Here is an 11,911-nt window from a genome sequence, read left to right on the forward strand (position 1 = left end):
CAATAAAAATAAAGAAATACATTATATTTTTTTAATAGCATACATGTGCATTTTAATTCCCTGTATAATCCCTTTATTTTTATTAGTGACTAATGAATTTTATGTAAATATTTTTAACGTTCGTTATTTGATAATAAATTTTATGCACTCCTCAAATTATGTATAAGACTGACAATAGTATTTTATGCACGTACGTATTATGTATGTGTGTAGGTGCTGGTTGCTAAATATATCTATAGGTATACGTTACATGTGTATCTATATAGCCAGAACTGGCAGTGAGTCATACCACGAGAATCGCGAGATTATTCTGTCAGAATAAAATTGAATCGTATTGGGTAGCTGTACATGAAATCTTTCGAAGTGTATGCGCCCTAGACCCCTAGACGTGCCACATAGACAAGTGTAAGCAAATTGTACAACGAACTAATATTTTAATGAAACTAACAACAATGCTTGCAATTTACTTGCATATTTTTTTAATTTTTATCTGCATATCTTGAATTATATAAATAGCACGTGAATTTTAAGACTACACCTAATTTTACGAAGTAACACTCGATTTCAACTGTTTTAAACAACTATTTCATTTGCTATTGTATTCTTTCATATTCTTTGCGTATTATGTACTTTTATTTTTAATATCAATAAAAGCTTAGTCGTACACTGTGGATTCAATCTTTTGCTAAAAGATGTGATATTCTACTTTTAATTTCGTATCATATTTACAAATTGCGATATTTATCAAATATACACAAAACTGGCCTCGTTTATTCTCAATTTGGTGTTTCGTCATCTTTTAATTTTTTTATGATAATCGTGGTGATAAGACACGAAATCTTGATATTGATCAGAATTCGTGTGATAATCTCGTATTATCTTGAATGTCGTCAAAGTTTGTCTACTGATTTACTGATGTACTACTGACATGTAACTCATATATACATAGTAAACAGCACTTCTGTTTGTTATTTTAATCTAACACGTGTAATTATGTCATTCTTATCGTTATTAAATCAGATGCTTCATTTGTTCTTGCAGAAAGAACAAGAGAGACAATTGATTGGAAGCTGTTTAAAGATTTTTTACATAATTATATATAAAAGTTATGTAGATAATAAATACAAGTATACATCATTATTAAATCGAAGCAACGTAATTATTTAATAGAGATGGAGGGTAAATGCGATGACAATAAAATGTCCAAGCCAAATCCTTGGCCATACATGAACATCGGTTCTTTGGCTTTATCGTTTCTAAGTAAACTGGCCACTGCTGGTATAATTTGGGGATGGGGCTATTTCAACTTCAACATAGCGTGGCTAATTGCACCCATTGCCATGATGGCATGGAAAGGAGAACGTAGAAAAGATAATGAATTAAGAGCAATCACTGCCCAAGCTAGTGTAATGGCCAAAGAGAAAGAGCTGATAATGAGCAGATTGGACGAACTACCTTCTTGGGTTTATTTTCCGGATTTCGATAGAGCCGAATGGTTGAATAAAGTATGGATAGTTGTCTTTGTATCATGCATCAATAATATCTTGTCTGAGATCTAGATAGTTTACTTTTCGCTTCTAGGTTTTATACAAAGTTTGGCCAAGTGTAAATCAATTTGCCCGTGAACTTTGTAAGCAGAGCATAGAACCTGCCATAGTAGAAAAGCTAGCAGAATATAAGATGAAAGGATTCCAGTTTGAACGATTGGTTTTAGGTCGTATAGTAAGTAAATTATTTCATCACAGAAATACGAGTTTTGTCATCAGTGTTAACTCTTATTTATACTTGCAGCCATTAAAAATTTATGGAATCAAAGCGTACGATAGGAACACTTCAAGAAACGAAGTCATAGTAGATGCAGATATCATGTGTGTATCAGTACCTGATGAAAGTAATTTATGAATGATGTTTTACACCAATATTTTCGCAGATATGCCGGCGATTGTGATATTACTTTTTCCGTTGGCAACGTGAAAGGCGGTATTAAGGATTTTCAGGTATAAACACCTTTACTTATTTCTTTATTAATCTATTTCTGTATTTTCAATAAATTCTTAGATTCGTGGACTAATGAGAATAGTCATGAAGCCGCTGTTACCTGTGATGCCAATAGTTGGAGGGATACAAGCGTTCTTTTTAAATCCTCCAGCTATTAATTTCAATTTGATAGGAGTTGCAGATGTTCTCGATCTCCCCGGATTCAAGTAAGAACAATTTCATAACGAATCACTTCATTCATCTCTCGTACGATATAGTAAATTATCTATTCTCCAAACAGCGAAATTTTGAGAAAAACGATAGTGGAACAAATAGCAGCTTTCGTAGTGTTGCCAAATAAGATTGTTATACCTCTGAGTGAAGCGGTACCAGTCGAATCGTTGAAGATACCCGAGCCCGAGGTAAGGTTTCTTACATCTAGTATTTGAACCACTATGAAATACTTAGCACATTCGAAATACAAATATTTCTTCGTAGGGTGTGTTAAGAATTCATGTGGTAGAAGCAAAGCACCTTATGAAGAAAGACATCGGAGTATTAGGCAAGGGTAAATCTGATCCTTATGCGGTCATAAATGTTGGAGCGCAGGAATTCCGAACGAAAACGATAGACAATACAGTAAACCCAAAATGGGATTTCTGGTGTGAGGTATGTACGATAGTTTTCTTTTATAAAAACGTGTCACATGTTAATGATACTTGATGCATGTGCTTTAATTCTCTTCTAAGTCCTTTGAATTATCAAGCACAGCATCTTAACGTGGTAAGAGCAGTTATCTAATCTAAAGCGCATACAGATATCTAGTAGAGAACAGAACAGTGTAACACGAAATATCCCGAAATGTTGATTTCAACTATATTTTTTATTTGGCTTAATTTAATTTCTCCACTTCTCATTGTGTTATTTATAATTCATATTTTCTTTATATATGTTCGTATCTTGTCTTGATTCTGATTATGAGATGTTGCTGATCTAACTTTCTCTACCAGCAAATTGATGCTACCACTTTTGTATTCGTTTCAATGACTAACTCAGACTTCATTTAAATCATAAGCACTTGCACAGCGAAAGAACGAAACCTGCTTACGTTTCAATTCGGGGTGATACTTGCAAAATGTACGTGCACTTATCACAATTTCTACTAAGGAGTTTCATAGATAGATCAGAAACATCCGAGCCTCTCTATCGATCTATTTTAATTTCAAATTTTGGTATGTATGTGTGTATGTGATGTGAGATGTGTTATGTGGAACTAGTGTGCCGTGACGTCAGCGATCGCTCAACAAATTACTTTGCTGCTGTGGGACTATGATGACACCAAGGGGGATGAAAGTCTTGGAAGGTAAATGAAGTATACGTTCATTTCTTTAATTTCATCGATTCAAGGTAAAGATTCATTAGAAAAGGAACTAAGTAATTATTTCAATCTGCTCTTTCATTATTTTATAAGGATTTCATTCGTCTATAGTTAATTATCATTTGTACATTCTCATGATTCTTGGTTTATATCATAGCTCTATCATTCGCACAAATTAGATGCATGCTGATGGTGTTGTCTGAACATTTCGTTTGATGTTTGACTGTGCATCATTTTTAATATAGTGCAATCCACTTAATGCTTGATGTAACATGTACAGAATATCAAAATTGATTTTACTTATTTCGACGATAACTATTTTTCCGTATTCTTTATATTAAATTTATAGCTTTATAAAATTATATATCTTCCATCAGCTCTACTTTTTATATACACTCTATTCTATCTTTATCATTATCATATTGACACACAGGCTGTGGTTTACTCGTGCATAATGCAGAAGACTATGGTGTTACTTTGGGATAGGGATGTAGTAAACATTCCATGTGTTCAATATGATGACTTTCTCGGCAGGTAGTAGTTACGTTCGTACCATAATACTTGTACCAAGGAAATTTGATATTAAAATATTAACAATGGTTGCATACTTGTCAAACTTTTGCTATCATGATTCTCAGTTACTCACAAAATGTAATATTAACAGCTGGTGTCTAAATGTATTTATATTTCGTTTATTTATGTAACATACTTTAATTTCTTGTGTACAATACGTTTGTATTGTCTATAGTAATTTGCTTTAATTATCCCTTTTTCCCTTAATTATACAGATAACATTCGAAGTAATTTCACAATGAATAGTGTAATAACGATGTTTGACAGTTTCCTCCTAATTTGACTTCTTAATTTTCTGAGAGTGATTAGGTGACTATATTGTTTGATCAAGTAAAGAACTAAACTAGATTATGTGATGACAGTTTGTAGTGGAAAAGAGCTTGGGAGCTTATTACAACACGGTGGCTGCCCATCTTTTTGACAGAGACAACGCTGGCCAGGATGATCCACTTGGCAGGTATTGCTACTTGTAGCAAGTACAGTTACCCAGCCAGAATGTAGAATGCATTTGAAAGTTTTTATACTACGATTAGTTTAGGAAAATGTCCCTATCTCTTTCGATATTACCATGAATTATACGCTTAAAAATCAGTAGCATTCTCAAGAATCGAAACTGTATTCGTGATCATGGTGCATGCTACAAAGAGTAAAGAATATTACGAAGCATACATATGTCCATTTGATCGTTGCAGAACAATGTCACCGCATTACTCTTCCAATTATTAACGCGCTGTATATATCGCCGTGAATGTACATAAAAAAATTCATTGTATTTTGGAATCAGAGTACTGTAACGTATCACTATTTTGCATGGCTGCTACATCTTATGCATGCATTAAATTTAATATTACTGTATTTCGATACAATGCACCGATCATACTTTTATAAGTCTTGCTATAAATTATATACATATATTTCAATAGCGATTGATTCGTTACAATGAAATGGAATACTGAATAATACGATTTCCTTCTGCCAATATAGAGCGACTATCGAAGTTAGTAGAGTGAAAAAGAAGGGGAATATAGACACTGTAAGTAAGAGAATAATGTTTGATCATTACGATAAGTTTTGGAATAAAAATGCGAAAGGTATCTCGTAGTGGGTTTCACTGGAACAAGCGAAACATGGCATGGTACATCTACGATTAATGTGGCTTCAACTTTCGAAAAATACCGCCGATTTGAAAGCTGTACGTATTATCAGCAAGATGTGGAAAAAGAGAACATTATAGTTATCACGCTAATTATATCTTTTGCTGTGCATATAGGCTTTAATTGAAACGCAAGAACTTCGAGTAACGTCGATGAGCACAGCTCTGCTCATTTTGTACGTTGACTCTGCGAAGAATTTACCGGTAAATAAAAATATAACTTTACTGATTGATGATTTAATAAAACATTTTATACAAACAACGATGAAAAATGAATTGATATTTCAGTGTGTTCGAGGAAATAAGCAACCTGACGTTTATCTGCAAGCAAGCGTAGGTGGTAACACTAAAAGAACAGCTACTGTATTACGTTCCTGTGATCCAGTATGGGAACAGGGTTTCACCTTTTTAGTGAGCAATCCAGAGACTGGAATTTTACACATAAAAGTAACAACACATTTTTCTCGAATTCTGTAATATTTGCCATGTTTCGCCGACGAGATTTCATGTTTCGTGTTATGTTTCGATTTTAGATCACGGACGAAAAGACTGGTTTGATAGTCGGAGAGATGAGTTACAATATCTCTTTACTTTTCAAGCAGAATAATCTTGAAATCTCGCAACAGCCTTACGATTTACAGATGGCCGAGGCCGATAGCAAGCTAATATTGTCTATGTCATTGAACGTACGATCCTTTCATAGTCTTTATATTGCTGAGGTTTTCATTTGCGAGCCTCGACAGTAGTTAACAATGAAAATACTGTATTTACATGTATACGCAGATTTTGAAATACGGAGACCCGCAGCCTACCTCAGAAGAGGATGACGACGATCACGATATTAATCAACTGAATAAAAGAATCGAACGACAAGAGTCTAATATTAGCAGCGTGTCAACCAGCGGTAAGTCCATATTTGAAATTCCTGTGGCATCAGATACTCGAACGATATTAATTAATTTATAGTTCCTCCGAGTCCATTAAAGAAACAAACTTCGAAAGAGTCAATTAACAGTATACCACGCAGCACTGAATCCGGGGCTGAGATGGTTGCCGAAGAGTCAGTGCCTGTAGAAGAAGAATTAATCGTCTCTACTACGACTCCTCCTTCCGGAAGTCCACAGTTGACTCATAGAAACCCGACGGTAACATCGTCCTCTGGTGAAGCTAAACTAGGTCGGATCCAATTGTCTGTACGTTACAGCGCGCAAAGGCAGAAACTTATAATCGTCGTACACAAAATAGCGTACGTAATCTATCAAGTAAAGCTATAACTCGACGTTCGGTCGTCTCAATTTTATTTCATTGTGTACAGCAATCTGCCTCTGCCGCAAAACGATCCGCACAATATCCCGGATCCTTACGTGAAGCTGTATCTTCTTCCCGATCGTCACAAGGAAACTAAACGCAAGACAGCAGTGATAAAGGATAATTGCAGCCCAGTGTTCGACGAGCAGTTTGAATACGTCGTTTCCCAAGCAGATTTAAATAGCCGCACGCTAGAAGTGTCCGTGTGCACTCAAAAAGGGTGGCTGTCGACCGGGAGCAACGTGATGGGTCAACTTTATCTGAATCTTAATGAGATCGACGTCGCCAAGTCGTCCACCAGCTGGTACGACTTACAACCAGAGACTAAAGACTAGAAATTCAAGAAGAGCAAGTGGAGATTCGTGCAGTTGTTCATATGCGTGCGACGGCAGTCTGTCGAATTTCCACGACGCGTTCGTGCTTCGAATGAAACGTGATAAACAGACCAAATATTTTCCGTGCATTACAAAATTCTGGTGACCAAATTCGAGAAATCTAAAAGTACGATGAAGATTGAAAAAGTGACATAATGCTAATTTTGCATGTTTTCAGTTTCTATTTGAACCGTCCACTGTCAGTAAAATTTGTCTAGCCTCGTGATTACTTGGCTCGTTGTACTATTTTTGTTTTACCGTCATATTGTTACATAGAATACCTTTGCGAAAGTGCCATTAGAGTAATCCGTTATAGCTAGTTATCTACTTACATATTTATAATTGTAGACATACGAGAATAGACCATGGGAGATTCGATACCAGATGATTGAAAGAAAGAAAATGAATGGGCGAGTTTCTTTTTTTTTTTCCTATTGATATGCGAAAGAGAAGCTGAAACTCCTCCGAAACATGTTTCCCCTATCCTTTATGGGGTAGAGAAAAATACATTGGACGCTCAGTCTATTCTCCTATATTTACGTTTACCATACACAAAAATAAAATTTTGTACAACGCATAATATTAGGTACAGTAACGAGTTACCACGATATGATACCGTTTATTAAAGTTTACAATATTCTACATATTACATAATAAGAGCATACTTTAGAAAATGCTTTAACTCAAAAGCACTGGATGTTTCATTCTTTATTACGCTTAACTTTTTCTACTAATCAATTAACGTATTATACATTTATAATAATTTAACTAACGAAGTTAAGTAGATTCTCATCTGCACAGTATATACCGTTGAACATTAGCATAACTTATCGAATCAAATTAATAACGTATACACGCATATATATAATATATGTATGTTATATTTATACCAGAGTTTTTGCTATATTGTATATTGCGATATATTATACAAACTTATGTTTCTGCGTTATACTGGTCTAATGTAATTTTGCCAGTATAATACTACCTGTTGAAACTAATAAAGTATAAATATTATATATGCATTAAAGAATTGAGTTTTCTTTCACCCCCGTACGTCGAGTCTCCAAGGAAACGCGTCAATAGAATTAGAATGTAAATCGATGGGATTGAGCGAGTCCTGCGTTGATAAATACATGTAATTATTAATTACAAAAACGTTTTAACGTTGGACGTATTGTAAAAAATGCAGGGTGATTATCAGCTTCCGTTACTACCAGGATTTAGTTTCGACCAAAACGTAAGTAATTTGTGTTAGTAGGAGAAGGATAATATTTAACGGTCTATATGGGAATTTTCTTGAACGTGTAGCTTGGTCGAACACATTTTCACAGAAGGCAGTACTTTGCTAAAGTACATGAGGGGGTCTATTACTTGTCAGAAAAAGCTGACAAAGGCGATCCTGTTATTTTCCCGTCGATCTATGCACGTGGGGAAGCTCAGGAGTTACCAGCATGGGTTGCCTTCGACGGTCAAGTACGATGAATCGTAAAATGAATGAAATAACATACATGAATGTAAGCATTTTTTAGAGATTGATGTTCAAAGCATACTTCCAAGAAACGGTGCACGAAAGATGGAAAACGCCTTATCAAATTCGCGTGGTGAACATAAGTTTCTTCTTAGAGGATGGGACAATGAAAGTTAGTGAGCCAACCGTGGATAACAGTGGTCTAGAGCAAGGCAAATTGGATGTTCATCCCACATTTTCTTTCACTCAATATTACTTATATTAAATGAATGATGCTTTATAGGAATATTAGTAAGACGGCAGAGAATTCCAATGCCTGATCCAGTTAGGTACAGATTTTATGATATAATCGATTTGAACGTTGGCAAAGAACCGGAAATTTTCGGGAGGGTATATAAAATCGTAGACTGCGACAAATTCACGAGAACATTTTTAAATCGCATGGGAATTGCAGTTCCAGATCCCATAAAAATACCTAAAGATCCTCATTCAGAACTTCATAAGCGAGTGAGTGAGATCCGCATGATTTTTTTCATTAACAAAATAGTTATCACGCTACGTGATAAATTATGAAACAGGAAATGTTCCCGAAAAAACCGCAAAGGAAGGTGGACACCCGGGGTGATTTCATGAAATACGATAAACAAGTGCTTCGATTCTATGGCTATTGGGATGATACGGATAATCTCTATGGAGTCGTGCATGATCTTGAATTACATTACTATCTCACTGACTGCACGATAGAACTTATAGAGAACGTGCCGCCGAATTCCGGGCGAGATTCGGGGCCCCTGTTCTTGCGACGAATGAGAGTCCCGAAAGTAAGGAGACAGATACATTCTGTTGATACAAATGAAACGTCGTTATTGCATTATAAAAATCAATTTGAGATTCGCGATCTCTGATAGATCTGAGATCTTGAAATTATTTAGGAATGTATCAATTATTTGAACGAAATACATGATATTCTATAGGAACCGTGTAAAGATGAAGACGACATTTCATAAACGTGAATTCAACTGTTAAAATCACGATTCGAAGAAATTAAAGATGTGAACATTTTAATACAGTTGTTTACTGCAATTGATCCGATCGGATCCGGAGATCCTTTTACTGTCCTGAATGTTATGGGAGAGGATACGACTCACGGTTACTATACGGTAGACCCATTGAACGTTGGGAAACATCATCAAGAGTTTTATAAAGAGAACGAGTTGGGCATCGGCGCTCAATTAAATATTTTTGGCAGAACTGTCGTTATAACAGACATGGACGCCTTCACAAAAGAATACTATAGGTAAAAAAAAAAATACGAAGGGTACGATTACTTGCGAGAATTTAATTTATTATTGCCCTCTTTTTAAAGACAAAAATATGGCTTGACCGATTGTACACCTATTGAAAGACCTCGTAAAGGTGATGAAATTTGCGTGAAAGTAGAAAGATATATTCCACCTTATAATGGTTTTGGTTCGTTCGAGGACTCCCTTGGAAATTGTTTCAGAATGATACCGCAAGCACCTAAGACTGATATTATTAAATTCCTGCACTATGATAAGTAAGTACGCTTAAATCAGGCAGATTTCAACTGTCTAATTCTTATTCCTTCAGACAAGGTTTCGACAGTCACGTTCTGAGATTCAGAGCAAAAATGATATCGAATATACCCGAAAACGCTGGCAGACAGTTCATTATAAGAGCGTTCCTTATGGACGACACGGTTTCTATATTCGAACTGGGAATAAGAAATTCAGGTAGTCCTGGCAGAAGGAATAAATCTCCAGTGTCCAAAGTGCTATTGAACATGCAGTACAATATATGAAACAATAAATTGGTTTAAGAGTTCTTATGCAACAACTAATATTACTGCATCAATCGCAAATTTTTTGCCAGTGTATGAATATTCTATTACCCACAGGTTTTAGGCGATGCCTCTTCCAGAAAAGGATGCCGGTAATGTTGCCGAATCAAGAGATATTCGTAAGCAAGAAACCAGACTATTACAAGCCGGAAGATTTCTATATCGGAGCTAGGCTCAACTTGAACGACTTTATCTTCGAAATTACCTCGGCCGATGTTTACGCTCTTCGTTATATGGAATTACATTGCGATAAGGTCCATTACAATTTTACAGTCTTTAGATTCCAGATTCGGAACAACCGATTGTATTGCACACTTTACAAATCCGACGCGATAACGCATTAAAATATGGTTTCATCTTCTAACATTTTTCAGTTCGAGAAAGCTAACGCGAAATTAATCATGGACAAATTGCGAGAGATATTGAAGCCGGTTTATAAGGAACTTGTATCGCTTTACGCACCACCGAAATCAGATGGAGACGATCAAATACTGCCATACGAAAAATTCAAGTAATTGATATATAATAGAATATTAATATATTCATTGTTTCGCATCGCATGTAATGTAAAACTATTTATATAAAAATAGGGAAATGATTTGCAAGTATGCAGGAGACAAGATAGTGCAGCATGAACTGATCACGCTCGCTCGGCATTATTCTTCTCACGAGAAAAAGGAATTCCATACTCGAGAGTACATAAGGTAAATTATTTTAGGAAAACAGACAATTTTTAAATGCTGCTAATTGGATCTCTGTTAGACGGCTGATGCATACGGAACTTTTACGTACTATATGGGACGATCTTGATCGTTTGGAGGAAGATTTACATCATTGGGATAGGAGACGGGCAGGATTTATAACGCGCGATACGCTTTACACTGTTCTTCGAGGTGCTAGAATTCCGGTTGACGTGGAACTTCTCAATTCCATGCTTGATCAGTACGTTCATATCGTAAATGTTTTAGAGAACGTATTGAATATTTGTAATTGAAAATTGGAATATCATTAACTGATTACAGTATAAATAAAAATGAGGAAGGGAAGTTGGATTATAACGACCTACTAAGATTTATGAACGTGAAAATTGACCCTCTTCCACCAGCACCGCCCATAAATGTCAAGGCACGATTCTTTCGAACATATCACATTGTATACTACAGAGATAATTACGGTCAAATATTTCTTGAATCTTGTAGACTGCACTTTGGTGGGCGTCGGAAAGAGAACCAGACTGCGGAGCCGGGATAAATTGGTGTCACTTCATTAAGGATTTAGATATCAAAGACGAAGAAATGAATTCGGACGAACATACGAAGCCTGCAGATACACAAATTGTGGCGAAATGCTAACGTCGAGAAGTTTACACAGTTCGATAATTCAATGGCTTTTAACTTATTTATCACGAATTTTTATAAGGAAGCTTTACACTCACTTGTACGATATGACCAACAATTTGTAGACAAAATAAACATGTACTTCTTTACACTGTTTCCTGTGTTCACTAAGATTTCTTGCGTGACAGACTTTGATACCGCACGAATTAGTTATGCAAATTCTTTAAAGTGACGGTTTAACTTAAGGATGTATTGGCTATACAGTCAATCCCAAAAGTTTATGCACTTCAGAAACGCATTTTTTAAAAAGAAATCAGACATCGGAAGAACATTGCTAATAATAAACAACAAAAAAAGAATTTTCGTTTTTTCCGAGATTTTTCCAAGGGGTATCCCTTCAATTTCTTCCAAATTTTCGTTTTTTGCCAATAACTCCCAAATCGTTGGACATACGGAAAAATTGTATATGACCTTTCTTGTAG

The 11,911-nt window shown here is 35.5% G+C and overlaps 2 protein-coding genes across 5 annotated transcripts; both read left to right on the top strand.

Moving 5' to 3' along the window:
• Nucleotides 1-249: 249 nt before the first annotated feature.
• Nucleotides 250-7,790, top strand: Esyt2 (extended synaptotagmin-like protein 2). 4 transcript variants are annotated; one of them, XM_018027659.2, is made up of 17 exons: nucleotides 250-405; nucleotides 1,042-1,505; nucleotides 1,582-1,722; nucleotides 1,792-1,868; nucleotides 1,931-1,997; nucleotides 2,059-2,204; nucleotides 2,279-2,399; nucleotides 2,476-2,646; nucleotides 3,789-3,889; nucleotides 4,913-4,961; nucleotides 5,031-5,120; nucleotides 5,199-5,285; nucleotides 5,370-5,528; nucleotides 5,615-5,767; nucleotides 5,865-5,985; nucleotides 6,048-6,327; nucleotides 6,397-7,790. In XM_018027659.2, the coding sequence occupies exons 2-17, from the start codon at nucleotides 1,173-1,175 to the stop codon at nucleotides 6,722-6,724; spliced, it is 2,424 nt and encodes an 807-aa protein (XP_017883148.1). In that variant the 5' UTR covers nucleotides 250-405; nucleotides 1,042-1,172; the 3' UTR covers nucleotides 6,725-7,790. The 4 variants fall into 4 exon arrangements, with proteins under 4 accessions (XP_017883148.1, XP_017883150.1, XP_017883149.1 ...); XM_018027661.2 differs by lacking the exon at nucleotides 3,789-3,889 and adding an exon at nucleotides 4,291-4,385; XM_018027660.2 differs by having other exon boundaries at nucleotides 1,171-1,505.
• Nucleotides 7,791-7,928: 138 nt separating this feature from the next.
• On the top strand, nucleotides 7,929-11,515 carry LOC108626686 (EF-hand domain-containing family member C2). The gene is made up of 14 exons (XM_018027504.2): nucleotides 7,929-8,000; nucleotides 8,072-8,236; nucleotides 8,293-8,443; nucleotides 8,515-8,738; nucleotides 8,810-9,052; nucleotides 9,302-9,528; nucleotides 9,598-9,789; nucleotides 9,843-9,985; nucleotides 10,150-10,346; nucleotides 10,467-10,603; nucleotides 10,683-10,796; nucleotides 10,855-11,034; nucleotides 11,115-11,217; nucleotides 11,292-11,515. The coding sequence occupies exons 1-14, from the start codon at nucleotides 7,947-7,949 to the stop codon at nucleotides 11,442-11,444; spliced, it is 2,283 nt and encodes a 760-aa protein (XP_017882993.1). The 5' UTR covers nucleotides 7,929-7,946; the 3' UTR covers nucleotides 11,445-11,515.
• The last annotated feature ends 396 nt before the right edge of the window (nucleotides 11,516-11,911 follow it).

Source organism: Ceratina calcarata, unplaced genomic scaffold (genome assembly GCF_001652005.2).
Source record: "Ceratina calcarata isolate Rehan_Ccalc_2016 unplaced genomic scaffold, ASM165200v1 scaffold428.2, whole genome shotgun sequence".
Taxonomy (NCBI): Eukaryota; Metazoa; Arthropoda; class Insecta; order Hymenoptera; family Apidae; genus Ceratina; species Ceratina calcarata.

Coding starts and splice junctions, on each gene's coding strand:
- Esyt2 (XM_018027659.2), top strand. CDS start 1,173: ATGGAGGGTAAATGCGATGACAATAAAATGTCCAAGCCAAATCCTTGG. Junction 1,869..1,930: donor ATAGTAGATGCAGATATCAT/GTGTGTATCAGT, acceptor ATATTTTCGCAG/ATATGCCGGCGATTGTGATA. Junction 4,962..5,030: donor AGAAGGGGAATATAGACACT/GTAAGTAAGAGA, acceptor GGTATCTCGTAG/TGGGTTTCACTGGAACAAGC.
- LOC108626686 (XM_018027504.2), top strand. CDS start 7,947: ATGCAGGGTGATTATCAGCTTCCGTTACTACCAGGATTTAGTTTCGAC. Junction 9,790..9,842: donor AAATTCCTGCACTATGATAA/GTAAGTACGCTT, acceptor TTATTCCTTCAG/ACAAGGTTTCGACAGTCACG. Junction 11,035..11,114: donor CTCAATTCCATGCTTGATCA/GTACGTTCATAT, acceptor AACTGATTACAG/TATAAATAAAAATGAGGAAG.